The sequence below is a fragment of the Podarcis liolepis genome, assembly GCF_965112155.1.
Source record: "Podarcis liolepis genome assembly, chromosome: 7".
Taxonomy (NCBI): Eukaryota; Metazoa; Chordata; class Lepidosauria; order Squamata; family Lacertidae; genus Podarcis; species Podarcis liolepis.
In genome coordinates, this window is record NC_139561.1 from 91,535,211 (window position 1) to 91,561,642 (window position 26,432).

The following is a 26,432-nucleotide window of genomic DNA, read 5'->3' on the forward strand; positions in this document are numbered from 1 at the left end:
TTAAAATCAGAACCTTTGGGTGCCCTCCCCTTGTTCATGACTGAAAGGGAAAGAGGGACCGTGAGAAGCAGTCCTCCATGAATTGGTCTTATCCCCTTTTTAACTTGTCCAAGGGAAGAAGTGCTTTACAGTCATATCTCAAGTTGAAGCTGCTTCAGGTTGAGCGCTTTCGGGTTGTGCTCTGTGGCAAGTAACGGAACGCGTTACTTCCGGGTTGCGCCGCTCGCACATGCACAGATGGTCGAAATACCATCATGCGCAGAAGCAGCGAATCGCGACCCGCATATGCGCAGACGCGGGTTGTGTTTACTTCAGGATGCGAACGGAGCTCCGGAACGGATCCCATTTGTATCCAGAGGTACCACTGTCTTTTGTCTGCCCTGAATCTTTCAGTATTCAGCTTCCTTGGATGACCCTGTTGGGTTTTAATATTATGTCCCCGCTCCAAATGTTGTGACCTTTCCTCAGATGGGCGTTGCTTCGCCCCCTTGATCGTTTTGGTTGCCCTTTTCTGAATCTTTTCCAGCTCCACAACTTCCCTTTTGAGGTCTGGCAACCAGAACAAAAACACATTACTCCTCGTGGTTACACCAAATATTTGTAGAACGCCATCATGCTATTGGCAGTTTTACACCAGCAATTCTGCATGTGAATTCTTTTAAGAGCTCTCAGGTAGACGTCATCTGGACCCGTGATTAGTTCATTTCTAATTTGCCAGGCTGTGACTGAGAAACATGGTTTGCAGGTATGGCACAGGTATGTTACGTGGCGGCTGCGACGTACCTTAATTGGCTTAAGGGGTGACATCCCTGCAGCCAATTGGATCCAGCAGTGCATCTGGGGTCGTGGCATATCTCCAGCCCCGCCAAGGAAGCCTGAGGTTTCTCTTGAAGGATCCGCTAAGGGGATCAAAGGCTTCTGCAAACTTTTTGTAGGTCACCAGTTCAGATCCAGAGCAGGTCCGCCAGATGGTTCCTGCATGAATCGCAAAGTGGCTGGCTCAGAACTGTTCCCGCTGGCTAGATGCCAGTGTGTTGCCACTGGCAACCTGGGCATCGGAGTCACAGAGGTGGCAATGCCAGGTCACTCCTGATCCTTCCCAGCTTTGGGATCAGGCACTCTGCCAAACCTGCCCTGCTCGTTTCAACCGCATTTCCACACTGACCCTGCAGAAGATCCCACCTTGACCTGTTCAGTGTGTCAAACCCGGTCTCTCAGTTTGAAAGATGGTTTTCCTGTCTCAGGCCACTCAACACAAAATGGAAGGAAGAGGGGAGAGGTTGTGTTTATCCTGCGTTACACTGGCTGGAGTCTTGTGCCTTATGTACCCAAAACCACAATGCCCACATTGTGAGAGAAGTGCCTGCAGACTTGTGGGTAACCCCAAGGTATAAAGGTAAAGGGACTCCTGACCGTTAGGTCCAGTTGCGGACGACTCTGGGCTTGCGGCGCTCATCTCGCTTTACTGGCCGAGGGAGGCAGCGTACAGCTTCCAGGTCATGTGGCCAGCATGACTAAGCTGCTTCTGGTGAACCAGAGCAGTGCACGAAAACGCCGTTTACCTTCCTGCCAGAGCGGTACCTATTTATCTACTTGCACTTTGCGCTTTCGAACTGCGAGGTTGGCAGGAGCAGGGACTGAGCAGCGGGAGCTCACCCCGTCATGGGGATTCGAACTGCTGGTCAGCAAGCCCTAGGCTCTGTGGTTCGACCCACAGCGCCACCCACGTCCCTAACCCCAAGGTATACACAAGTACAAAAAGACTACAGAGAAAAATTAATTTATAGGAGTGGTACTCAAAACGACCCTCATAACTCAAGTGGCACAGGATGTTGAGAGATTGATAAGGAAAGGACCGGACAACTGCATGGTGGACAGCTGGGGGCTAAAATGCAGTGGTATAGAGATGGTGCATATGTTTCGTATGGATAGAAAGAGCCATAGGTTACTTCCTGGTTCACACTGAGAAGCTGTTTCTCAGCGTCCCCAGGGAGCTTCCCATAGACTTCACTGGATAAATTAAAAGAATGCAATATATCTTGAATTGGACACAAGTGCGTTCCTCCCTAAATAAATAATGGAGGATAGACTGGAGTGGCTGGGGCCCTGAACAGAGGCATTCCATACTGCAGTATTTTGTTGTAAGGTCCCAATGGTTTTAAAAAATCATTTATATCCTGCCTTTTGGCCTCAGAAATTAAAAACACTTTTCATTCTTAAAATTGCCTGGTCGTGCTGCTTCTATTTCAAGACGGCACCAGTTTTCTTCCTGGAATTTTGGCTGCAGTTTTATCTGTTTTTGCAACAGCACATGGTTTGAGGCGACTTTGATGAGAGGTGCCTGCAGGTCAAGCCCTCTGGCCTTTAAAATCTCGGTTGGGGTGAGAGAGGAGGGATCTTTGTACGTGCAAGGGGCATGAACTCCAGATCCGTGTTTTGTGGATTAGAGATTTGAATCCATTTTCTGCCTTGTACCCCTTCACAGTCAATTCGCGCACTAGCAGAACTTCAGTGAAATCTTTCGCAGCAGTCTTGAGATGCCTTTGTGCTCAGGATCAGACTTCCTCTTACTTCCCCACCCTCCTTTGTGATACGAAAATCTGACCCGCTTCTGTGCATTCGCTTTGTACTTGATAGCGAAAATGTCAACCAGGGCAGATCATTCATGCTTTGGTTTTCGTTCTGCTCCATGCTTTTATTTTGGTCGAGCGGTGTTGTAAAAAGTGATCTGGGAAGGTCAGGAGTTAACACTTTCTGCCCTGCAGAATTTCACACACACACACACACACACACACACACACACACGGTGCCTGAGAAATCTGATAAGGGGGTTGCCTCAGTGCCCTCATAAACCAGAAATCAAAGTGATGTTAAGAATCAGAGTGCATGTTTAATAGATGGAGAGAGAAACCAGCCGTGTTTCACATTTACAGTGCATCTTAATAATGGGTCAGTCCAGGGTAGAGAGATTGCTCAAGGAACAGGGTTCCCACTGCAAATCCCTCCGGAGCTTGGAGGGTTAGAATACCAGTTTTCTATAAGGTTACTCTGGCCAGCATGTGCAATTATTCAGGAGAGATAAAAGGAAGTCCTTCTTCACAAAGCACATTGTTAATCTGTGGAACTCACTGCCCCAGGAGGCAGTGATGGCTACCGACTTGGATGGATTTAAAAGAGAATTGGGACATCTAGTTGGCTGCTGTAAGAACAGGATGCTAGACTCAATGGGCCACTGGCCTTGGCCCAGCAGGCTCTTCTTATTTATTTTGTTTGTTTATTTATATAATATATATATATATATATGCTGTGTCATAATATATCTATCTATCTCAAAGTGATTTACAGCAACAAAACATAAAACCATACAATAAGAACCATAAAAAGGTTAAGATCAGACATCAAATACCCATTGTGGAAGGATACATTCTTAACTGCTGCATAGGCCTGGCAGAATAGAAAAGTTTTCAGCAGGCGTTCAAAAGTTGGCACAGAAGGCTCCTGATGACTGTCTAGTGCAGCCTTTCTCAACCTGTGGGTCCCCAGAAGTTGTTGAACTACAACTCCCATCACCCCTAGCTAGCAAGGCCAGAGCTCAGGGATGATGGGAGTTGTAGTCCAACAACATCTGAGGACCCACAGGTTGAGAACCGCTGGTCTAGTGGCAGAGAGTTGCACAGGACTGGGCCAGTGATACTAAAGGCTTGGTTTCTTGCTGTCAAACGAGCCTCACCAGTGGCACTGCTGGAGATGATCTTGGCTATTGAGCTGAAATATAAGGGTTCAGGTGGTGCCTGAGGCTCGGTAGTTGGTAGGCAGCCACTGTTTTAACAGTGGAGTCACATGTTCTCAACCAGAAGCTCTCAACAGCAGCCTAGCCGCCGCATCCTGCATGATCCAGGGCCCTGTCGGAAACCTGGCCGCTTAAGACCTGAACTCTGGTGATGCCTCTTACTTACTTAGAGAGCCAGCGTGGTGTAGTGGTTAAGAGTGGTAGTCTCGTAATCTGGAGAACCGGGTTCGCGTCTCCGCTCCTCCACCTGCAGCTGCTGGGTGACCTTGGGCCAGTCACACTTCTCTGAAGTCTCTCAGCCCCACTCACCTCACAGAGTGTTTGTTGAGGGGGAGGAAGGGAAAGGAGAATGTTAGCCGCTTTGAGACTCCTTAAAGGGAGTGAAAGGCGGGATATCAAATTCAAACTCTTCTTCTTCCCTGGATGGAGAAAAAAAACCACATGTTGCTGCACCCACTTTTGCCCCTGCTCTCCCTTGTTCTGGCAACCCACAAGGTGGCTTGATTTAGTATCAAAAGAAGTGTGACCCAGAATAGGAAGGCACTTACCATATTTTTCGCTCTGTAAGACGCACTTTTCCCCTCCTAAAAAGTAAGGGGAAATGTGTGTGTGTCTTATGGAGTAAATGCAGGCGGGAGGCTCTGCTCAGCGCTCCTTTTAAAGAGCCGCATGGAGTGTGTGTGCGGCTCTTGGGGGCTTTTCCCTGAGGAGGGAAAAGGCCTGCCCTTCTCCCTCCTCGGGGAAAAGCCCCCAAGAGCCGCACACACGCTCCGCGCACTCTTTAAAGGGAGCGTGGCTCTTGGGGAAGCCTTCTGCCTTGGCTGCGCGCAGCCTCTTCCGGGCAGGGGGAGCCTTCATCCCACTGCCCGGGAGAGGCTGCGCACAGCTATCCCATAAGCCAGGACAGCAAGAGGCTATCCCAGAAGCCAGATCCCTCTTGCTGTTCTGGCTTCTGGGATTCAGAATATTTTTTTTCTTGTTTTCCTCCTCCAAAAACTAGGTGCGTCCTATGGTCTGGTGCGTCTTACAGAGCGAAAAATACGGTAATAGCTCCCACAGCTTCTTCTGGTCAGTTGTATTAAGTCTGAATCTCTGTTGAAGTTGAGGCTGCCTGGTTGAAGGGAAGGCAGTGGATGATCAGCAGGTGAGATACCAGGAATACGTAACCATTTTGACCGCTTCAGCCATCTTCTTTGTACTGATTCCAAGTGCTCTTCAGTCTGCCTTGAGCAAAATGTTTGCCTGTTCTCTTGTCCTGCCTTTGTCTTTCAAGGATGCTCCATCCTACAGATGTAAACAAGCCAGGCCTTTCCTTATTTACAGCAGCTCGGGAAGACCTGCTTAGATCTCCCTTGGTGCCAAAGCTTCCTTGCAGCCCAGGAAAATCCGATTTCCTCAGGTCTCTCTGCGGTGTCGCCCTCTGCTTTTGGGTCTAGCGCAGCACAGTCGCACTCTGCGTGCATTTGTGTGATTTCAACTGGGCGCGATTGAAGGCAGGCTGGTTGAAATGGCGTAAGTTAGATCCAAGCAAAAAAACTCTTTTGTGTCAGGTCTGCTTGGTGTTACCTGGTGCAGAAGGAGCTTTTAAGCTCTCCTCCACCTTGCTTGGGGAGCAAGACGCACTCAGCGCAGGGGCTCTGGAATGCTGCTGTGAGGTCATTGTGTTTCCGTACGATCTCACATGAGGACCCCAGCCTCCTTGAACTGGCACACTGAGCAAGCCTTGCCCCCCCCCCAAGTAAGTCAGAGAGCATAAAATCTCTTTTCACACAGATTCCTCTTGGGTTACCTGTGCAAGCAGGACAGGTAATGTTTGATGTATCATGGTATTTTGATATTCTTTTGGAAGCCGCCCAGAGTGGCTGGGGAAACCCAGCCAGATGGGCGGGGTATAAATAATAAATTATTATTATTATTATTATTATTATTATTATTATTATTATTTATTTATTTTAAGCTCTCTGCATTGTTTGCTGAGAAGGCCCACTCAGCGCATGGTCTCTGGGAGTGTGGGGATTTCTCTCTGCCCCTCACCCACTAGCTGCAGGGCAACTCCAAGGATTTGGGTATACCCTCGGAACCCAACCCATGCATAAGGTGCGACCGTATTGTGCAGGAAAGGTTGTGACGCGATGATCTCTTCATCATCGCTGATCAGAGTCTCTTGGAAGTGGTTTGGAACTCCTCCCTTGCCCTGGTTCAAGAGAAGGCCACTGTCATTGTGCAATAAGAACCGGATGTGTCTGTGTTTGCGATTAAGCCGCCAGCCGGGATTGACATAGATCTGATCCTACAAAGTGCTGAGCGCTTCTGACTGCAGTCAGTTTTAGGAATGCTTTCCGGGGTCATCGAGGGCTCGGGCACCTGTGGGACAGATGAGTCAAAACAAAACTGTTTCTCTGAGTAGGAGGAGGCTCTCCCCAAGGATGCGCTGAGGCAGGGGCGTCCAGGCAAAAGCAGGGCAGAAGCTGGGAAAGGACTGGGCTGGCATGTGGAGCAAAGAAGAAAGATCCTGCCCCACTTTCAGAATAGATTTGGCTTGCTGTGGGGAGTCTGGCAGTGGCCCGGCAGATGCCTCTGGAAGGGGCGGCTCTCAGAGTTCCTCAGGAGAATTATTATTATTATTATTATTATTATTATTACTATTATTATCATTATTATCCTCATTATTATTACTATTATTATACGCCACCCAGCCACTCTGGGCGGCTTACAGCACATATAAAAACACAGTAAAACATCAAACATTTAAAACTCCTTGAGCCACACCCCCTCCCTATTCCTAGCATCTGGTGGCCAAGAGATATTTTAAGAAGCATGGGAATGTAATCAGGAGTCCTGTGGGTTTTTTAAAGCACTACCTGTACACATTGCCTGCTCTGACTCTATTAAAGAGAGCTTTACTTGTATCCACCCGATCCTTATCCTCGTGGCTAAAGTCTCATTTCAAAACACACTTTGTTTGTACGTCTCCTAAGTGGCTTTTGTATCTTCGAGTTCCCTCTGAGAATGTTTGATGTGCTGCTGTATTGATCTCCAAGGTTTCCCTTGGAGGAGGCTTTTTTCCATCCCGTTTTGTGTCAACAAAGGCAACCAAATGCTTTAAATAAATGAGATAAATAAAAATACTTCTGTCATGCCATGTGCTGGGCTGTTCCTTTGCTGTCATGTAGTTGTGTGTACTTTTTTTGGTTGTCTCTGCTTCCTCCAGAAGAGTAGATTCTCCAAATGTATTTGTAAGGCTTTTGGTTTCATCGCTGGAGGAAGGTTTAGAGCCAGCCAGCTCTGTAGTCCTTTGTAGCCAGAATCAAGGGTTCCCGGTGTTGTGACTGGGAATAAGTTTGCACTGATTACGCTGCTGGCATTGGAAGCAGTGATCCTGCAAGGTGTCTTGCCCCGAATCTTACTGACCTTGTGGCTCTATTCTTTCTCGTGTGGAGGGACTATAAATCAGTGCAGAGCACATGTTTTGTAGGCAATAGGTTTGGGGCTCAGTCCCTGGCAGAGCCTCCAGTTAAAAAGACCTGAGTATCAGGTAACGGGGAAAACCTCTCCCTCTTAAGGGGTGATATGATAGCCATGTTCAAATATATAAAAGGATGTCACATAGAGGAGGGAGAAAGGTTGTTTTCTGCTGCTCCAGAGAAGCGGACACGGAGCAATGGATCCAAACTACAAGAAAGAAGATTCCACCTAAACCTTAGGAAGAACTTCCTGACAGTCAGAGCTGTTTGACAGTGGAATTTGCTGCCAAGGAGTGTGGTGGAGTCTCCTCCTTTGGAGGTCTTTAAGCAGAGGCTTGACAACCATATGTCAGGAGTGCTCTGATGGTGTTTCCTGCTTGGCAGGGGGTTGGACTCGATGGCCTTGTGGTCTCTTCCAACTCTAGGATTCTATGATTCTCTCTGAGCGCAAGGCCCTGGAGAGCCATCGCCAGCTAGAGGAGAAAGTACAGAACTAGATGGACAAACAGGCCAAACTGATAACAGCCGATTGGTATTGCGGAACTTGAGCTTGGATGCCAATGGCTTGCCTTGCTTTTCTCTTAATATTTGTCAAGCACCTTAATCGGTTTCTTCATTGTGCAGCGACTACAAAAGAAGAGAGAGCACATAAGAGTGTCCTGGGTCACGCCAATGGCCCATTTGTCCAGCATCCTGTTCCGGCAGTGGCCTAATTAATGCCTGTGCAGAAACCAGCAAGCAGGATTTGGGCACAAGAGCACCCCTCCCCTCCTGTGGTTTCCAGCAACCTATCAGTCTTGAGCAAAGGAAGGGAATGACTGGGACGTTTTTCCAGCTCCTGCAACAAGCCAGAGCTTCATTTGCTTGAAGGTTCTTGAGGCTCATCCTTTCCCCAGCCTGGTACCTTCCAGATGTTTGGGGCTACAGGCGCTGTACTGGCTGGGGCTGATGGGAGGTGTAGTCCAACATTTCTGAAGCCTGGTCCTAGGAGAGCGTTTGAGTTCTCCTCCCTTGTAGTTTGCTATATGTCTGTGAATGCCTGACCCATACGTAGGACGTTTCTGCAAAGCTGATGCCCATTTTCGATTTCAAGCCAAAGCTTTATACTGACCCTTATTTGCCTGTTTTCTTCTTTTCCTATGATTTCCTCTCGCTTTTTTCCCCCCCTAAACCGCCTTCTGTGTTTCCTTTCAGGTCTGCTAGCCAACATCACCATGTTCAGCAAGAAGAAGAAGCGCATTGAGATCTCCGCCCCCTCCAACTTTGAGCACCGGGTCCACACCGGCTATGACCAGCAGGAGCAGAAGTTCATAGGGCTGCCAAGGCAATGGCAGGGCATCATCGAGGAGTCGGCCAAGCGGCCGAAGCCGTTGGTGGATCCAGTGTGCATTACGGCCGTCCAGTCTGGCTCTCAGAAGGTAGATGGCACTAGCTTTGCTCTCGTGTGGGACCTGAACTTCATACGTTGCTCTCGGAAGGGGAATGTGCTTCTGAGCGGTGGCTTAGCGAGTAAGCCACAAAATGGCCAGCTGGTAGCTGCAGCTGCAGCCTGCTCTGGTGTGGACAGCTGCTATCTGTAGACCTTTTGATGCTGTGTAAGAAGGGGGCGGTGGCGGGGGGGGACGACACACATCCTGAACCTAGAGCTTCAAACCGCTAGAGGAGACTCTCAAAGTAACCTTGGGGTCATTTCACCCAACCACTTTGTCACCAGCCATAAGGTTGGAGTGGTTTTTGAGAACTCAGCGTCTCTCCCAAGGCTGCAGTTTGCTGCCATCTGGCAAAACTCCTGGACATGTGAGTTGAGCCGGGGGACGGATTCCGGTTGCAGTGTAACCTTGAAGGCTTGGGGGTGTGTTCACAAGACTAAACGTAACATCAGAACAGCTTCCTGAATTTTTTTCTGACGAAGTAATGAGCGGATTCTGTAGGACCCGAGTTCTGTCCGTGTCAGAAGTTTGCTACCCTCACCCACCGGGTATCCTGTCTGTCGTTTGTGCTGTGCTTGGATATAGGAGGGACTGGAGTTTTGGACCCCCATCTCTGGGGTGTAGCGTAAGAGGCTCCCCTTGCCGAGCATGCAAAATGAGATGTCGTCTTTGAACGACTGCTTGGTTCAGGCATAGATCCTGGAACGACCCCTTCCATTCGTGGAATGGGGCGATGTATGTGTCCTGTATGTAATGAGTTTGCAGCTCAGCTAAATTTTCTCCCAGGGTGAGGCAGGTGGGGGAGAGAGCGGACCGCAAGCCTGACACATTTCGGAGCTGCGGGACACCCAGGCCTGAACGCCAGAGCCAAAATCCGGACGTGGGAGTGGAGTCCCAGCGCAGCAGGCAAGGGGTCAAATGCAGCGTGTGTGAGGCAGCTCTGAGTTGGCCTCTGGGGGCAGAAGCGCCTGGCTCTTTCAGAAGCATCACGAGGTTCAGCTTGAGGCGGAGGAGCCGAAATGCCTTCTGCTGGAGGGCGCAGGGGGGTTGGTACAGCGCTGCGTGTTAGCAAGCCAGGAACTTGATCCTGAAAACAGCGTGGTTTGTGTCCTCAAGTCAACAGTGATTCACCCAGATCTGGAAACCGGCAAGCTTTTAAAGGTTCGTGTCCGATGGGGGAAGGGGTTTGCTGACTGGTTTTCCTGGAAGAGATTTATCGCACTTCCTGTACTATGGGGTGCCGGTTTGGGGCTCATCCTGATAGCCAGCCCACCCTCGACAGCTTACCAGTATGAACATCCTTAGCGGTAAGGAGAATGCCTGTGTTTGTCTTTTTACTTAGCCGAGGAGGCAGCAAGGGGAGCCCTGCTTCAGCTTTTAGTTCAAGCCAGGAGCAGATAGTGACAGGCAACCCTGTCAGGGTTAGCTGATGGAGAAGGCGTCTATTTAGGCATTAGGATATCAGTGTCTGGCTTTCTATGGGCTAGCAGGATTCAAGGACAGCAAAGTGTATTGGAAAGAGTTAAATCATTGTACTGCCAGGTAGAGGGCAGGCGGAAGTGGTGGGCTCTCCTTCACGGGAGGTTTTTAAGCAGAGGTTGGAGGGCCACCTGTCAGGGGTTCTTCATCTGTGATTGGGGGTTGGACTAGATGACCCCTGGGGTTCCTTCCAACTCTACAATTCTATGACGTTTGGTTAGGTCTGAATGCTTGCATGGCATTGAACCTGGCCATGAGGCTTCAGCGTTCATACCAAAATTGATCGGAATGCCTTTTTGCGTGTCCAGGTGTTTTGTATGTGGTTTATCTCCTGGTCGCTCTGCTAACAATATTGCATTTTGAAATGGCGTGTGCATGGTGGTTTTTTTGCGTTTATTTTTGTAAGCCCAAAGTAGATGTTGTCCTTTTAAATAAGCCGGCTGCTGGCACGTCCAGGCGCCACCTGCTTGTCCCCAAGTACAAGGTAGGGGCGGAAGTCCTGTCGCATCCCTGACCACAGAGGAAGTGGCTTGTGACTTTCAGGTCACGGCAGAGGCTGCTGCTCTGTGTAATTTCAGCAGAGGGTGACTCAGCCCGTGTTGCCTTCCTGGAGAGAAGCGAGGGAAAGGCTTGGGTCTGAATAAAAGCCCAAGACCTGTTGTTCCAGTCCTGCCGCGGCCTGGTGTGGGGCTTGATGAGACTGGTCTGCTTGGGTCTGGGAGGCGCTGTTGGCAGGAGAATTTGCCTCTTAGCCAGAGCCCCACCTTGTTGGAAGTGCCAGCGATTTACCAGAGATTCACAGAAGATTGGAAGAAGTATATGAATTATTTGAAGAGCAACTGTAATCAACAAATTACGCTAGTAGGACTACAAGAAGCAGAAATATACGAAGTGTTACAAAGTAGAAAAAGATAGAGATATTGATTATGAGATTGAAATGTCATAGGGAAAATAAGAAATTCATACTAAGAGATTAGATTGGAAAATTTTCAGACAGGACTGATGGAAGTCAAAAAAATTGAATAAGATGTAAAAGTATGTTTAATTACTGTTGAAATGATATGTTAAAAAACAGATATATACAGTGGTACCTTGGGTTAAGTACTTAATTTGTTCCGGAGGTCCGTTCTTAACCTGAAACTGTTCTTAACCTGAAGCACCACTTTAGCTAATGGAGCCTCCTGCTGCTGCCGTGCCGCCGAAGCCCGATTTCTGTTCTCATGCTGAAGCAAAGTTCATAACCTGAAGCACTATTTCTGGGTTAGCGGAGTCTGTAACCTGAAGTGTATGTAACCCGCAGCGTATGTAACCCGAGGTACCACTGTATATAGGAAGTGCCAGCTCAAATCTCCCCCTGCCCCATGCCCTAGCTGCAATATTCCAGTAGAGCCATCTTGCTGGCTGTTCCTTTTCTTGGCTGTTCTTCCAAGCTTCTTCCGTTCTTTCCCTTTGACCACTCACCCACACCTTTCCCTGCTTCTGGTGTCATCCTGCCCCATCTCCCCAGAATTTGGGACGTGCCTTGTTTAGGGAACTAAACAACCCCTCTCTGCCTTCCCAATAAACGCCACGGCAGTTTTGCAGGGATTGCTTGTTTCCCTTGGAGGCGCAGCTCTGCATTTCTGGGGAGGGCGAGGCACCTTGTCCCAGGGATGCTCTGGGAGCTGCAGTGGGGAGGGGCCCCTGTTGCCGCCTCCGACGAGCCGGGCTCCCATTCCGTGTCCTGCAGCTGCAGGGTGGGATTTTAACGTTTCTGCAGGCCTCTGCAAATTGCCTCTTGTTTACCCAGGAGGACACTTCAGAAACTCATTCAAGGCAACACGCTGTGCATTGCTGCTTCAGGCCGTTTCCTGGCGAGTCCAGGAACGGCATTTGTAGCTAAGAAGCCCATCCCTCTCCCTCTTGTGCTTAGGCACAGAACCTGCTGTGGAAGGTTCAGCTCTGAGAAACGCAGAACTGTAGAGCTGGAAGAGACCCCCCAAGGGTCATCTAGTCCAACCCCAGCTATGCAGGAATTGCAGCTAAAGGATCTCTGGCAGATGACCATCTGGCATCTCTTTAAAAACCTCCAACGAAGGAGAGTCCGTTCCACTGTCAAATAGCTCTTACCACCAGGAAGTTCTTCCTGATGCTTAGTGTCGTCTGATGTGTTCTTCCTGATGTGTCGTTTGACCACATTGGTTTGGGCCGTCCCCTCCGGAGCAGCAGAAAACAGGCTTGCTCCCCTCTTCCATGCGACTTTAGATACTAGAATCTCCCTTTTTCCTTTATCCAACAAAACACCTGCCATTGTAGAGAGAGCAGCTTCCATGCATGTGGGAGCAGTTAGCGCACTGCACTTGGGCATTTCTCTGACACCAGGCACAGCTCCTGCACGGCTTGTGTGAATGTCAGTGTGGTTTTGTCAGACGAAACTCCAGTGCAAGTCCAGCCACCTGCACCATCTGCTTCTCTCGCGGGGAGCGAAGCTTGCATCGCTTAGTCTGTAGCCTGCACTTTCCCCGGGACCCCTTTTCACTCAGCCTTCCCCTACTCCCTGTTGCCTCATAGATCTCCTCCTGCTGCCACATGCCCACACGGAAGAAACCTTCTGTTTCTGCCCCTTTGGGCGCCACGTTGGACTAGAGCCAGTTTGTGCCAAGTGTGCTTGTGTAATGGTACGTTATAGCGGTTAGGAGTGTTCTTGGCCCGGAATCTGGACCTTCAGGATGGAGTCTCCTTCCTTGGAGGTTTTCAAGCAGAGGTTGGGTGGTCTCCTGTTGTGTCTGATTCAGTTGAGACCCCTGCACTGCAGGGGGTTGGACTAGATGGCCCCTGGGGCTCCCTTTCGACTCTGCAGTTCTGTGATTCTGTGTTGATCCTGCGGCTCAGATCTCTCTCTTCCATGAGCACATTCCCTCTCTTCCCCCCCACCCCACGCCCTCCGGCAAGCCTGCCTCTTGGGAATCTTTGCCTCTTGACGTTTCCAGCTGGCTAGATGAGCCTGAGCGCTCTCTGATAAGGAAATCTTTATGCGCTCGCACAGCTCTCCAATGAAAGAGGTTCCACAGTGTGGAGCTATGCAATGTGTAGGCTGGGGGCAAAAGGCAGCCGCTCTTGGCATACTAAGCACATTCATTGAGGGCGGCCCACGTCAACTGAAGGGGCTTCAGCGGGGGAGAAGGGCGCGTGCATGGATTTTGTGCGCTGGTGCACTATAGATGTGGCCCTCCTCTCTTTCCCATCTCCATCAGCCACTTCCCTTTTGTTGGGGGGGGGGGTAAGGCCCTGAATGGCTCCTAGTCATGCTGGCTCTGTGTCCTGCCCCCAGAATCAGAGGCAGCATGCGCCTTAAATTCTGGCAACTGCAAATGAGGAGAGTGGCGTTGCATTTGGGCATCTGGTTGGCCACTGTGAGAACAAGATTCTGGGCTAGGTGGCCCCCCCTTGGCACTCTTAGGGTCTTAGGTCCTCACCTCCAGCGATGCTGTGCTGCCCCTTTTTATACAGTCTGCAGGATTATGGACTAAAATGGTGCAGAGTTTTGCACATAGACAACGTTGTTACATATACAGTGGTGCCTCGCAAGACGAAAGGAATCTGTTCTGTGATTCTCTTCGTCTAGCGGTTTTTTCGTCTTGTGAAGCAAGCCCATTGAAGGATTAGCGGATTAGCGCTATTAGCGGCTTTTAGCGGCTTATCTGCTGATCGGATCAGCTGATAAGCGGCTTAGCGCCTTAGAAAAAGGGGGGGGGGAAACCAGCAGGAACTCGCAAGACATTGTCGTCTTGCGAAGCAAGCCCATAGGAGATTCGTTTTGCGAAGCACCTCCAAAACGGAAAACTCTTTCGTCTAGCGAGTTTTCCGTCTTGCGAGGTATTCGTCTTGCGGGGCACCACTGTACAGTGGTACCTCGGGTTACAGACGCTTCAGGTTACAGACTCGGCTAACCCAGAAATAGTACCTCGGCTTAAGAACTTTGCTTCAGGATGAGAACAGAAATCGCACAGTGGCGGCAGCAGGAGGCCCCACTAGCTAAAGTGGTGCTTCAAGTTAAGAACAGTTACAGGTTAAGAATGGGCTTCCAGAACTAATTAAGTTCTTAACCCGAGGTACCACTGTAGAAGAGTAGCAGGTTGGGGAGGCTAGGCTGCAAGCTCTTCTCCCTGCCTTCCTAATAATCATAATTTTATTATTTATATGCCCCAGCCACTCTGGGCGGCTCCCAAGAAAATATTAAAAGCACAATAAAGCGCCAACCATTAAAAACTTCCCTACACGGGGCTGCCTTCAGATGTCTTCTAAAAGTCAAATAGTTGTTTATTTCCTTGACATCTGATGGGAGGGCATTCCACAAGGTGGGTGCCACTACTGAACCAAGCCTTCTGCCTAGTTCCCCGTAACTTTGCTTCTCGCAGTGAAGGAACCGCCAGAAGACCGTCGGAGCTGGACCTCAGTGTCCTGGCTGAACGATGGGGGTGGAGACGCTCCTTCAAATATACAGGGTCCATATTCCTAACTTCCTGTGTGGAGGCAATTATTTCCAGGGGGAAGCATTCACCTCTCTCTCTCCCCACCCCCCACCACCATAGCCTGAAGTGTTACAGTCCACGAAAAAAGCCTGCTGACTGTGTAAACTGGGGCAGAATCGCTCTTTGCAGAAAGATCAGGGATCCTTGGGAGGGCTGCAAGCGCTGAGGTCAGGTTTTCATCTCCAAGGGAGCAAGGAGCGAGAGTGCCTTTCTGGAATATTTATTTATAAATGCGTCCTCACCGCCATCATCCCCTGTATAACTGTACAGTCACCGAGCCAATTACCCGAAAGCCGTACTTTTCTCTGTGGGTGTGGGTGCTTATTTGTGTTGCTGCTTTGGCCCACATGTGAGGCTGCTGGCGGAGAGCGTTTTTTAAGCTCCTGGTCTGAGGAATCTGCACATTGTCCTCCCAGGGTAGAGTGAAGATGGCAGCATCTCGCTTGCTTTGGATTTGGGCCGGAGGAACATTCATGGCAGCAGTCGGGTGTCACCATGCGAAGCGTCTGGCTTACGAGTCCTGTTTTGGCAGAGGCGGAATAACAGAAGTTGTGTGTGCCCACTCGTCTAGTCTCCTCCTCTCCTTCACCAACCAGCCTCTCTGAGCTTAGGAGCTGTTCTGAAGGCAGAGTGTGAGACTTCCTATCAGGCTCCTGGAGCCTTAGCACTGCTTGTTTTGGAAATAAAGCGTTGCATGTAGGCTGCAAATAGAAGGGAGGTTCTTGGTTCTAGTAGGTCACAGATAACTGAATGTTGACTTGCACCATTTGCATCTCTCTGAAACCAGTGTTAGAAACTCAGATATGAAAGCTGGGTGCCAAACGACTCCTTAAACCAGGGTTACAGTTGCCAACATGGCATGCCTAGTTTGCCATTTTGGGGCCAGGCGGCTTGAAAGTTGTATTATTCAGTGTGACTTTTTGATCCTGAAATTTGTTCTGATTTGGCAGAGAGAATATCACTGATAGAATTCTAAAGGGTGTGCTGTTAGCGTGTGAAAAACAGGCAAGACCCAAAGACCCCCAGGCATGCACCTCCAGACGGTGGAGACGTCAGGCACCGTCCTGGCGCCCGGGTATCTTCCCTTGGTTGCAAGCGACTGATAGCCAGGTGCAAAATGCGCCTGGCAAATTTCAAATGCTGTGTGAACCAAAGGCTGTTACGTTGGTGCTGGAAATTTTTCCTTAAAGTCCTCCAATGTAAAAGTAGCTCCATCAGGCCTCCTCTCCTGCAACTGTCATTTGGGGCAGCCATTCCACCAGACTGGGTCAGCAGGAGAGATAGGAGGCAGGGCTATCACTTGGTCAGCTTTACTGAAAGGCCAGCTCCATCAAGCATGTCCTGCCCCTGAACTGTGCCTGCTGGTCAGTATAGAAACAGCTGTTTAGAAATGGGTGCCTGGGCTTTGATTTTTCTTCTTCCCTCCTTGTTCCCTTCCCCTTGAGTGTCTTTTCTTTGAGATCTGTGGGGCAGGGACTGTTCTGTTTTGATGGGATGTAAGCCGCTCTTGTACCTGAAGAGCCAGGTACAAATGCTCTAAATAAATCAGCATGGCAGAAAGGGCCCTTGTGAGTGAAAGGAGCGATCTTTGGAAGCTCTCCTGCTAACACCCACATATCTATACTGCAGGCCTCACACAGGCCTTGCCTCCCAAATCCTTCAGCGCTCTTGCAGGAGTTTCTTGTGGTGGATTGTGGTGTGGTTGGGGTTGGGTGTCTCTGTTCCAGACACCGCAATCTGTTTTCAGACTGGCAGGGTGTCCTTCAGAGTGTTCTAGCAGATGTGTGGGTCTGGTTTTGAAAGGGAAAAAATAATAATCTGCATGCCTGGCCTGGCTGTTGTGTCCTCTCGCTTGCTTGCAGCATGCAACTGATCTGTGTGTTGTGCAGAGTGTGATAAGAGCCGGCGCAAAAGTATAGGATCAGGCCTTGAGGAAAGGAGGGGGAAGCAAAGCAACACATCTCTGCTTCGGAAGCCAGTAGAAAAGGTGGGATGTGAAAGTTGCTTTGCGTTTGAAGTGCTTGGCAGGTGCAGAGGGGAAGGGAGGGAAAGGTTCTTGCATTGACCCCAGAGGATGTGCACATGATATGTGAGGGAGGAGTAAGCCTTTTCCTGGGCCACCAGTGGAAGGCCACATGAGTGTGGAGTCTTGCAAATCCCCCCCTTTTTTTCTAGCAAGAGGAAGAGGCGGTGGCCATGCTGTGATTGGGAGGCTCTGAAATCAGAGCTTTGCAGACTGATGCAGCATAAATGACGGCAATGCATTTTACGTAGATAGCATCTTGGTTTGTGCCTTCGGATAACAAATCTAGAGGCTTTACCGTTTCCTTCAAGCCATTTCTTTTTGAGTCAAGCATTGTTATCGCCTGCATTTGTGGTTTTCATGGAAGGTTCAATGCACGGGTGGAATGGGTGTATGTGGGGAAATTACTTCAGAATTAAGAGCAGCTTCCTTAAAGGCCTTGCTTCTCCAGTGTGTGAGCAACAGCGCCCCCTCCCGACGCCCGCATGCTTCTGTACGCTTCATTTTGTGTGTGCCAAAACTGACCTGCTGCCAGGCATCCATCAGGCCCCTTAATTTCTTTTTTGTTTTGTTTTTGTGTTGCTCACCTTATTTTCTTTTGTGTTTGTGTTGTGTCTTTTTTCTCCCTCCCCTCCCTGCCGCTTCCGTTTTCCATGCCCCGCGCATAAAGACCATCGTGCGGGGGAACAAGGCGGCCAAGGACGGCTCCCTGGCCTGGCTGCTGGATGAGTTTGAGAACATGTCCGTGTCACGCTCCAACTCCCTGCGCAGGGACAGCCCCCCCTTCCCGCCTCGGCACGACCAGCTCTACCAGGAGAACGGCCTGAGCGAGGCCCTGGCCAGGCCCTCCCGCCACCACCACCACCATCACTACCATGCTGCCGTCGCCGAGGAAGACTCTGGGGGCAGCAGGGGCAAGGAGCTGAAGGAGCGGAACCGCCATGGCTCCCGGAACGAGCTGGACCAGAACCGGGAGAGGAGCCGGGAAGACAGGACAGCCGCACAGCACCCCCGGGGGCAGGAGCCCACAGGCAAACCTCACCACCGGCCGCCCCCTCCAGACTACCACAAGCCCTTCTCGGACCACAGGCACAGGCCGCACGAGCGAGACGGGAGGAGGGAGACGGCCGCTGAGAAGGAGCCATCGGAGCGCGTGGTCAGAAGGGAGCGTGCGGACGGCCCTGACAAAAGACCTAAATCGACCTACACCGGGGAGACCAGCCCGCAGTCCCCCCGGGAAAAGAGGCCTCTTTCAGGACCCAATATCCGGACCCCAAATATCCCCATCTCCGAGGGGGTCATGAAAACGGCACAGCAGACCGGGCGGCCTTTTAACACGTACCCGCGAGCGGACACAGATCCCGTCCGGGGTGCTCAGGTAACGTTTCCCCATACCCCCCGCCTTGTAGGTTGTGGCTCTCTAGCCCTGGCCAGCCAGGACTGACCCTCCGCAAGTGCCTTTTCCCTGGAGCACAAGCTCGTCAGCAAGTGAAGATGCCTCCTGCTTTTAAAAGGGATTTGCGTCTTACTGCCAGCATCCCTGAGTGGCTGATGGTGTGATGGGCAGTGGGCACCTTCTGAGCCGCGAAGCCAAGCTCTTCTGCAGAAGCCCCACCCTGTAGAGACCTCCAGAGGCTGGCTCTTTGCTCTGCTCCCTGCCATGTTGCTGTGTCTCCTCTTTCTCGGGCCTTCCTTCCTCCTCGGAGCAGCGCTCCCTCGCTTTGCAACCTGCTGTCTTCCTGCAACGTCTGGGTGTCCGTCCTGCCTTTCCTCTCCTCTGCTGTCACAGCCCTTGCTCCCACTAACCTGAGCTACTCTGGTGCTGTCCACCTTCTGAAGGAAACGCTCCTCTCTCTGCTCTTTTCCCTCCGCGTGCCTTTCTCTAACCACCCTCCGCAGCCCCACGGCCTCCTGCACAGTGACTCTGTCTCTCTCTCTGTAGAAACGCTGCAGGAATACTGCGCTGTGGGTGCCTCAAGCCTCCATCGCGAGGGAATCTACCGTGGAACTGTCAGGTGTCTGGAACCCTTTTTTCTTGCACCTCTGCCACTCTTCTTCCTCCTCTTCCTCTTCCTCCAAGGGCACCGCCATCCTTAGCTTCAACTTTCTTTTGCGTCTAGCTAACCACTATCATCTCCGCCTCGGTTCCTGTCCTTTGTCCTAATCTAGCAGGGGGTCCTGCCGCTTTCCTGTGTGTGTGCGTATGTGTGTGTTTGTGTTCTGGGCATAACTCTGCCACGGGCAACAGGAGAGATGAGCTACAGAGGACAGATGGAGCTCTGCCATCTCCAGTTAAAAGAGAACCTGGTTCGTGGGCTTTCTAGAGGGCATCTGTTTCGACACTGGGGGGAGGAAAATGCAGGGCTAGGTGTAACTCTAGTCTGATCAAGCAGGCTGCTTTTACTTTCTTATGGCATAGGTTAAAAGGGCTGGGAGACACCTCTGTGTGTCTGGGTCTCTTGAGGCGTTGCTGAATTGCAGGGGGCTGGGCTAAATGACTCTATGGGTCCCTTCCAATTCTACGATTCTGCTGTTGGGCAGAGAAGACGGCCCTGGGCTGAACGGATCAGCAGTCTCTTACTCCATATTAGTCCGCAAGAGCTACCCACAAATCTCTCTCCATCAGTGCTCTTCAACGGTTGGGTGCCCAGGTATTGTTGGACTACAAAACCTATCACCCCCCCCCCAGTTTAGCTTAATGGTCAGGGATGATGGGAGTTGTAGTCCGGCAACATCTGGGGACCCAAGGTTGGAGGGCGCTGCTCATTCTGGGGCGGGTGGAGGTTTCAGAACACATGACATATTTTGGCGAGATCCATACTTCACATATTATCGGAACTGGCAGTGGTGAATCTCAAGTCCTAAGGCACCAACATCACCGTATTGGTTTCTGGCACTCAGTGCTCGGGTTGAGGGTCCCTTGGCAACCGGGCAGCTGGAGTGTGACCTTCTCTGCCCCCTTCCCTTTGTAGTGAGTAGTCTGAGGGGATCGTCAGCCCTTCCACACTTGCCTGAAAGTAGACACTGCTGGGGGTTGGACTAGATGACCCTCCTGGTCTCTTATAAGTCTACAGTTGTATGGTTCTCTGATCTTTTCCGTCCTTCCCAGTTACTGATGTAACCATTTCACCCCACCCACCCCTGCTTCTTTTAGGCAGAGCACAGGCCCGGGAAACCCCAAGAAACAGCCTCCAACGGCCCCATAAGTGGAAACAGCAGCTCCTCCAGGCCCCCACCATCGGGCCCAACGAGATCCCGGAACCCAGAGCCGCCCCACCCAGGACTTTCCCAGCACGCCTCGGACCCCCACTTGACGCACGTCCCGCCGCCCGCCCACCAGCCGCCCTACTCTCAGCAGCCCCCTCCCCAGCACCCGCCCCCGCAGCCCCCGGGCCCCCCTCCCCCGGCCCCGCAGCAGCCCCGCTCCCCGCAGCGTGAGCCCCAGCGGGTCTCCCACGAACAGTTCCGGGCCGCCTTGCAGATGGTGGTGGACCCGGGCGACCCCAGGACCTACCTGGACAACTTCATCAAGATCGGGGAGGGGTCCACCGGCATCGTCTGCATCGCCACCATCAAGAGCTCCGGGAAGCTGGTGGCCGTCAAGAAGATGGACCTGCGCAAACAGCAGCGGCGGGAGCTGCTCTTCAACGAGGTGAGGGGCCGGGAGGTGGGGTGGAGAAAGGTCCCCACTCCGTAGCCTCGCTTCCTGTTCTTCTTCCCCTGTGTGTGTTGAGAATGGTGTTCCCCTTCCCCAAAGGGTATAGTGTGGGGTGTCCTGGCAGCAGAGGCGGCTAGTATAAAAAGGGTACCATTAGGTCCAGTCGTGACCGACTCTGGGGTTGTGGCACTCATTTCCCTTTACCGGCCGAGGGAGCCAGCATACAGCTTCCGGGTCATGTGGCCAGCAGGACTAAGCCGCTTCTGGCGAGCCAGAGCAGCGCACGGAAACGCCGTTTACCTTCCCGCCGGAGTGGTACCTATTTATCTACTTGCACTTTGAGGTGCTTTCGAACTGCTAGGTGGGCAGGAACTATGGGAGCTCACCCCGTTGCGGGGATTCGAACCGCCGACCTTCTGATCGGCAAGTCCTAGGCTCTGTGGTTTAACCCACAGCGCCACCGAAAGCCCTTAACACAGCCTTTCTCAAACTTGGGTCTCCAGCTGTTGTTGCACTGCAGCTCCCATCATCCCTAGCTAGCAGGACCAGCAGTCAGGGCTGATGGGAGTTGTAGTCCAGCAACAGCCAGGCACCCAAGTCTTCACAATTTGGGACCAGTTCACCTGCGAGATCACCTCACCCCCTTCAACTGCTCTGCGGAACTGGCACTCTTCCAGGTGCCGTGCACTCTCATTTTCCTATTCATATTGAAATACTGCCCCTCAATGAAGCCAAACTTAGATTCACAAAATGTTTAGGGGTATGCATACCCCTGCGTCCCCCCAGAAAAAAAGCACAGGTGCCATGTAACGCCCGTTCCATATTTTGACATGGCAGCACTTACACTTTGGAACTCCCTGCCTCTTGAGATCGGACAGACGCCTTCACTGTACTTTTTTGGGCACTTAGTAAAAACATTTTTGCTTTGACAAGCCTGCCCAGACATTTCGGAAGTTGATGTGAGTGTTAATCTGTTCTTAAAGGTAAAGATAAAGGGACCCCTGACCATTAGGTCCAGTCGTGGCCAACTCAGGGGTTGCGGCACTCATCTCGCTTTATTGGCCGAGGGAGCCGGCGTACAGCTTCTGGGTCATGTGGCCAGCGTGACTAAGCCGCTTCTGGCGAACCAGAGCAGCGCACGGAAACACCGTTTACCTTCCTGCCGGAGTGGTACCTATTTATCTACTTGCACTTTCACATGCTTTCGAACTGCTAGGTTGGCAGGAGCAGGGACCGAGCAACGGGAGCTCACCCCATCATGGGGATTCGAACCGCCGACCTTTTGATCGGCAAGCCCTAGGCCCTGTGGTTTAGCCCACAGCGCCACCCGCATCCCTAAATCTGTTCTTAGTTTGCTGTTATTTTGACTTGTTACTTTAGCCGCAGGAGGGGAGAGTTGCTTTTGCGCTCGGATCCTACTTGCGGGTTTGTCTTTGGGGCACCTGGTTGGCCACTGCGAAAACTGGATGCTGGGTTAGATGGCCTCATCCAGCAGGCACTTTTTGGGTCCTTATCCAGCGGCTCTTCCTCCCTCCCAGCTGCCACTGTCCATTTCCCCCCTTTCAGGTCGTGATCATGAGAGACTATCAGCATGAGAATGTGGTGGAGATGTACAACAGCTACCTGGTGGGCGATGAGCTATGGGTCGTCATGGAGTTCCTGGAAGGAGGCGCTTTAACGGACATTGTCACACATACAAGGTACGGGGAGCGGAAGTCTTGAGCCCCTTCTCTTCCGGGACTCCGCTGCTGTTTTACCCATTTTCCTTACAGAGTTTTCTTGAGTCCACCTGGACAGTAGGGCTGGGCGATATATCTATATATTGTCCCAAACCGGTTTGAAGTCCATATTATGATATTGGTTTCATAATTTTTGACCTGGTAGTGTATTGTGCAAATCACGGTATATAGAATCATAGAATCATAGAGTTGGAAGAGACCACAAGGGCCATCGAGTCCAACCCCCTGCCAAGCAGGAAACACCATCAGAGCACTCCTGACATATGGTTGTCAAGCCTCTGCTTAAAGACCTCCAAAGAAGGAGACTCCATCACACTCCTTGGCAGCAAATTCCACTGTCAAACAGCTCTTACTGTCAGGAAGTTCTTTCTAATGTTTAGGTGGAATCTAAACATTTGTGTGCGCTATGCAAAAATCACAATGCGGGGAAAATCATGAAGCCAGCCAATGTCTCTACATAGCGCCATCCTTATTTCAGACATTGTGATATATCGGTATATCACGATGTTTATCTGGTTATATATCACAATTTTGAAAACCAGATATTGCCCAGCCCTGCTATACAGAGAGCCTTGTTCTCCCAACAACGGCCGGCTGGGTGTACACTGACTTTTGTGACCAGCTAAAAGAAGCCAGGAGTGTGCATGTGTTGATGTAAAGGCCTTTGGGGAAAAGAAGCATTTCCAAAGCTTTGCAGCGTGGGCAGGGAAAGAAGTGTTTGTTTTTAAGTGCTCCTCAATGGCCTGACCTTGCTCTCTCTTCGCTTGAAAGGCAGTCCCGTGTGGCTGAGTTGGAACTGGGACGCAGCTGAAAGTCCCTTTTCTACTCCAGCTGGGAGCAGAGGTTCAGAAGATGGTTCTCTCTCCGACATCAGGGCTGGCTCCTGCTGGATGTCCAGAACTTGTGGACACGCAATGGAGCTGAATAGTGGAAGAGTCAGGACACATAAAAGGAAGTCCTCATTCACCCAGCCCCTAGTTAAACTGTGGAACTCACTCCCACATCTTTCTCCTAGTTAACTGCATATAGAATTTCAGCCTGCACAGAATGACTGTTAAAATACATAACTTTCCCCCCTAATGGTTATGTTTTTAAAGGAAAAATTATCTCGGTGTGAAATGTCAAAAGGTATAATTGAAGCAGATTATCGAAAAGAGCAGCTATGCCGAGAGCAGCATGTAGATTCAGATGTTGGCCAAATTTTGCCCAAAGATGAACCTTAGGAAAACAAAGGTAGAAACCAGATGAGTGAATATTTGAGAAAGTGCAACTTTAAAAGAGAATAAGACAGATTCATGGAGGAGATGGCTCTTGATGGCTGCCAGCCAGGATGGCTTTGTTCTGCTTCCACAGTCGGAGGCAGCAGTGTATCCGAACCCCAGTTTCTGGAAACCCCAGGAGGGGAGAGGGCTCTTGTTGGTCGAATCCTGCCTACAGGTTTCCCACAGAAAGGGATGTCTTGGAGGAAGACAGGAAGACGAACCAAAGTTTTTATTCCACATCACCAACTCCTCTTTAAAAGGAAAGCAATGGGAGGTTTTTCTCACTCTCTCCAAATGCCAGAACTTTGGTTTGGGACAGGCCACAGAGAGTCCCCTCACACAGCACAGAATAGATTCATGCCACGGAATGTGATGAGGGCTGCTGGCTTAAAGGTAAAGGTAAAGGGACCCCTGACCATTAGGTCCAGTCATGGCCGACTCTGGGGCTGCGGCGCTCATCTCCCTTACTGGCCGAGGGAGCTGGCATACAGCTTCCGGGTCATGTGGCCAGCAGAATTAAGCCGCTTCTGGCGAACCAGAGCAGCGCACGGAAATGCCCTTTACCTTCCCGCCGGAGCGGTACCTATTTATCTACTTGCACTTTGACATGCTTTCAAACTGCTAGGTTGGCAGCAGCAGGGACCGAGCAATGGGAGCCTACCCTGTTGCAGGGATTCGAACTGCCGACCTTCTGATCGGCAAGTCCTAGGCTCTGTGGTTTAACCCACAGTGCCACCCACGTCCCTGGCTTAGGTGACTTTAAAAGGCAGCTTCATAAATCTGTGAATGAGCAGGAGGAAGAGGCCTGTCACTGGCTATTTGCCATGTTAGCTAAATGGGACGCACTCTTATGTCCAGGAGGCGCCTGACTCAGAATTTTTGCCGCTTGGGGAAACAAGGATGGGCGAAAGGTTGTCGCCTTGATTGTGGGCTTCCCAGAAGGGGATCCGGTTGACCTCTAGAAGCTGTGGGCAAGGTGGACCCACCGAGGTCTGAACCAGCCAGGCTGCTCTTTTAACAGGTGCTGTGTTCTTACTCCCTTTCCAGGATGAACGAGGAGCAGATTGCGGCCGTCTGTCTGTCTGTCCTCAAGGCTCTCTCCGTCCTTCATGCCCAGGGTGTCATCCACCGAGATATCAAGAGTGACTCCATTCTGCTCACACACGACGGCCGGGTGAGTTGCACGTGGTCCCATTTTAAGCTCAAGGAAAACATAGGAAGAGATGCCAACTAAACATCAGGCAGAACTTTCTGGCAAAATAAAAAAATTCCTTCCAGTAGCACCTTAGAGACCGACTAAGTTTGTTATTGATAAGAGCTTTCGTGTGCATGCACACTTCTTCAGATACACTGAAACAGAAGTCACCAGACCCTGATATATAGTGAGAGGGTGGGGAGGGGTATTACTCAGAAGGGTGGTGGGAATGGGTGATTGGCTGATAGGTGTGGGGGTAGAAACAAAGGAACAACAACAACAACAACAACAACAACAACAATTTTTTATTTATACCCCGCCCATCTGCCTGGGCTTCCCCAGCCACTCTGGGCGGCTTCCCAAAAAAATTAAAATACTGTAATACATCAAACATTGAAAGCTTCCCTAAACAGAGTAAAACAGGTGTAGGCAACCTAAGGCCCGGGGGCTGAATGCGGCCCAATTGCCTTCTCAATCCAGCCTGCGGACAGTCCAGGAATCAGCGTGTTTTTACATTACATTGAATGAGTTGAATGTGTGCTTTTATTTAAAATGCATCTCTGGGTTATTTCTGGGGCATAGGAATTTGTTCATTATTTTTTTCAAAATATACTCCGCCCCCCCCCCCCCCACAAGGTCTGAGGGATGGTGGACCGGCCCAGAGCTCAAAAAGGTTGCTGACCCCTGGAGTAAAATAATGTCCCTGCCCCTGTTCACCTCTTGCTGAAATTGCCTGGTCCTGCAGTGCCACCTGGAGGTGACTCTTCAGTGGTGTCAGGCGGCCCCAAGACTTCTGAGGAGAACTTAAAAACATAGTCATAGAGTTGGAGGGGACCCCAGGGGCCATCTAGGCCAACCTCAATGCACTGCAGCAATCTCAATTAAATCATACGCAACCTCCAACGAAAGAGAGTCCACCACTTTCTGAGGGAGTCCGTTCCACTGTCAGCCAGCTCTCCCTGTCAAAAAGTTCTTCCTAATGTTTAGTTGAAACCCTAATAATAATAATAATAATAATAATAATAATAATAATAATAATATATTTATACCCCGCACATCCGGTTGAGTTTCCCCAGCCACTCTGGGCAGCTCCCAATCAAGTGTTAAAAACAATACAGCATTAAATATTAAAAACTTCCCTAAACAGGGCTGCCTTCAGATGTCTTTTAAAAAGAAGATAGCTGCTTATTTCCTTGACATCTGACGGGAGGGTGTTCCACAGGGCGGGTGCCACCACCGAGAAGGCTCTCTGCCTGGTTCCCTGTAACCTCACTTCTCACCATATTCAGACTTGTGAGAAGGCAGAATTTTTTATAGCACCCTCTGGATTCTCAGTTGCTTCCTCTGTCTTCTCTCCCCTGGAAGTCCCAAAGCAATTATGTTCAATGATGGTTTGAAATTTCTGCCAATATTTTTTTAAAAAAATTGTATTGTACTTGTGGGACGCGGGTGGCGCTGTGGGTTAAACCACAGAGCCTAGGACTTGCCGATCAGAAGGTCGGTGGTTCGAATCCCCGCGACGGGGTGAGCTCTCATTGCTTGGTCCCTGCTCCTGCCAACCTAGCATGGGGACGTTGAAAATGTAAATGACTATCAGATTTTGAAAAGCTGCTATCCTAGGATCAACCAAGCTCATCCATTTTGTTGAATTAATCAAACAAAATAGATTTAATTGGGTTTTGAATAAATGCTCAATTACTGTTTCGATTTTTACTGTGTTACTATCTTCCTTAGTGGGTCATGCAAACTGCTCTTCTGAATAATGCTTTTTATAGGGTAAGGGAGGAAGAACCTGGGTTGAGTTTATGGCTGGGGAAACCCAACCAGATGGGCAGGGTATAAACAATAAATAATCATTATTATAACCAAGGTGGGGGCTGT

The 26,432-nt window shown here is 50.5% G+C and overlaps 1 protein-coding gene and 1 long non-coding RNA gene across 7 annotated transcripts in view; both read left to right on the top strand.

Moving 5' to 3' along the window:
- LOC310712949 overlaps positions 1–26,432 on the top strand; it is a 2,318,697-nt gene that overhangs the window by 404,861 nt on the left and 1,887,404 nt on the right. The gene's annotated exons all lie outside the window — the stretch shown is intronic.
- PAK4 (p21 (RAC1) activated kinase 4) overlaps positions 1–26,432 on the top strand; it is an 80,180-nt gene that overhangs the window by 45,979 nt on the left and 7,769 nt on the right. For 5 of the 6 annotated variants that reach the window (XM_083516175.1, XM_083516173.1, XM_083516171.1 and 2 more), the window contains 5 exons: positions 8,449–8,672; positions 17,368–18,075; positions 19,852–20,349; positions 21,922–22,055; positions 24,404–24,530. In XM_083516175.1, coding sequence (XP_083372301.1) covers positions 8,469–8,672; positions 17,368–18,075; positions 19,852–20,349; positions 21,922–22,055; positions 24,404–24,530 — 1,671 coding nt within the window. In that variant the 5' untranslated portion in view covers positions 8,449–8,468. The remainder of the gene's footprint in view (positions 1–8,448; positions 8,673–17,367; positions 18,076–19,851; positions 20,350–21,921; positions 22,056–24,403; positions 24,531–26,432) is intronic. The other variant, XM_083516176.1, reaches the window with a different exon arrangement.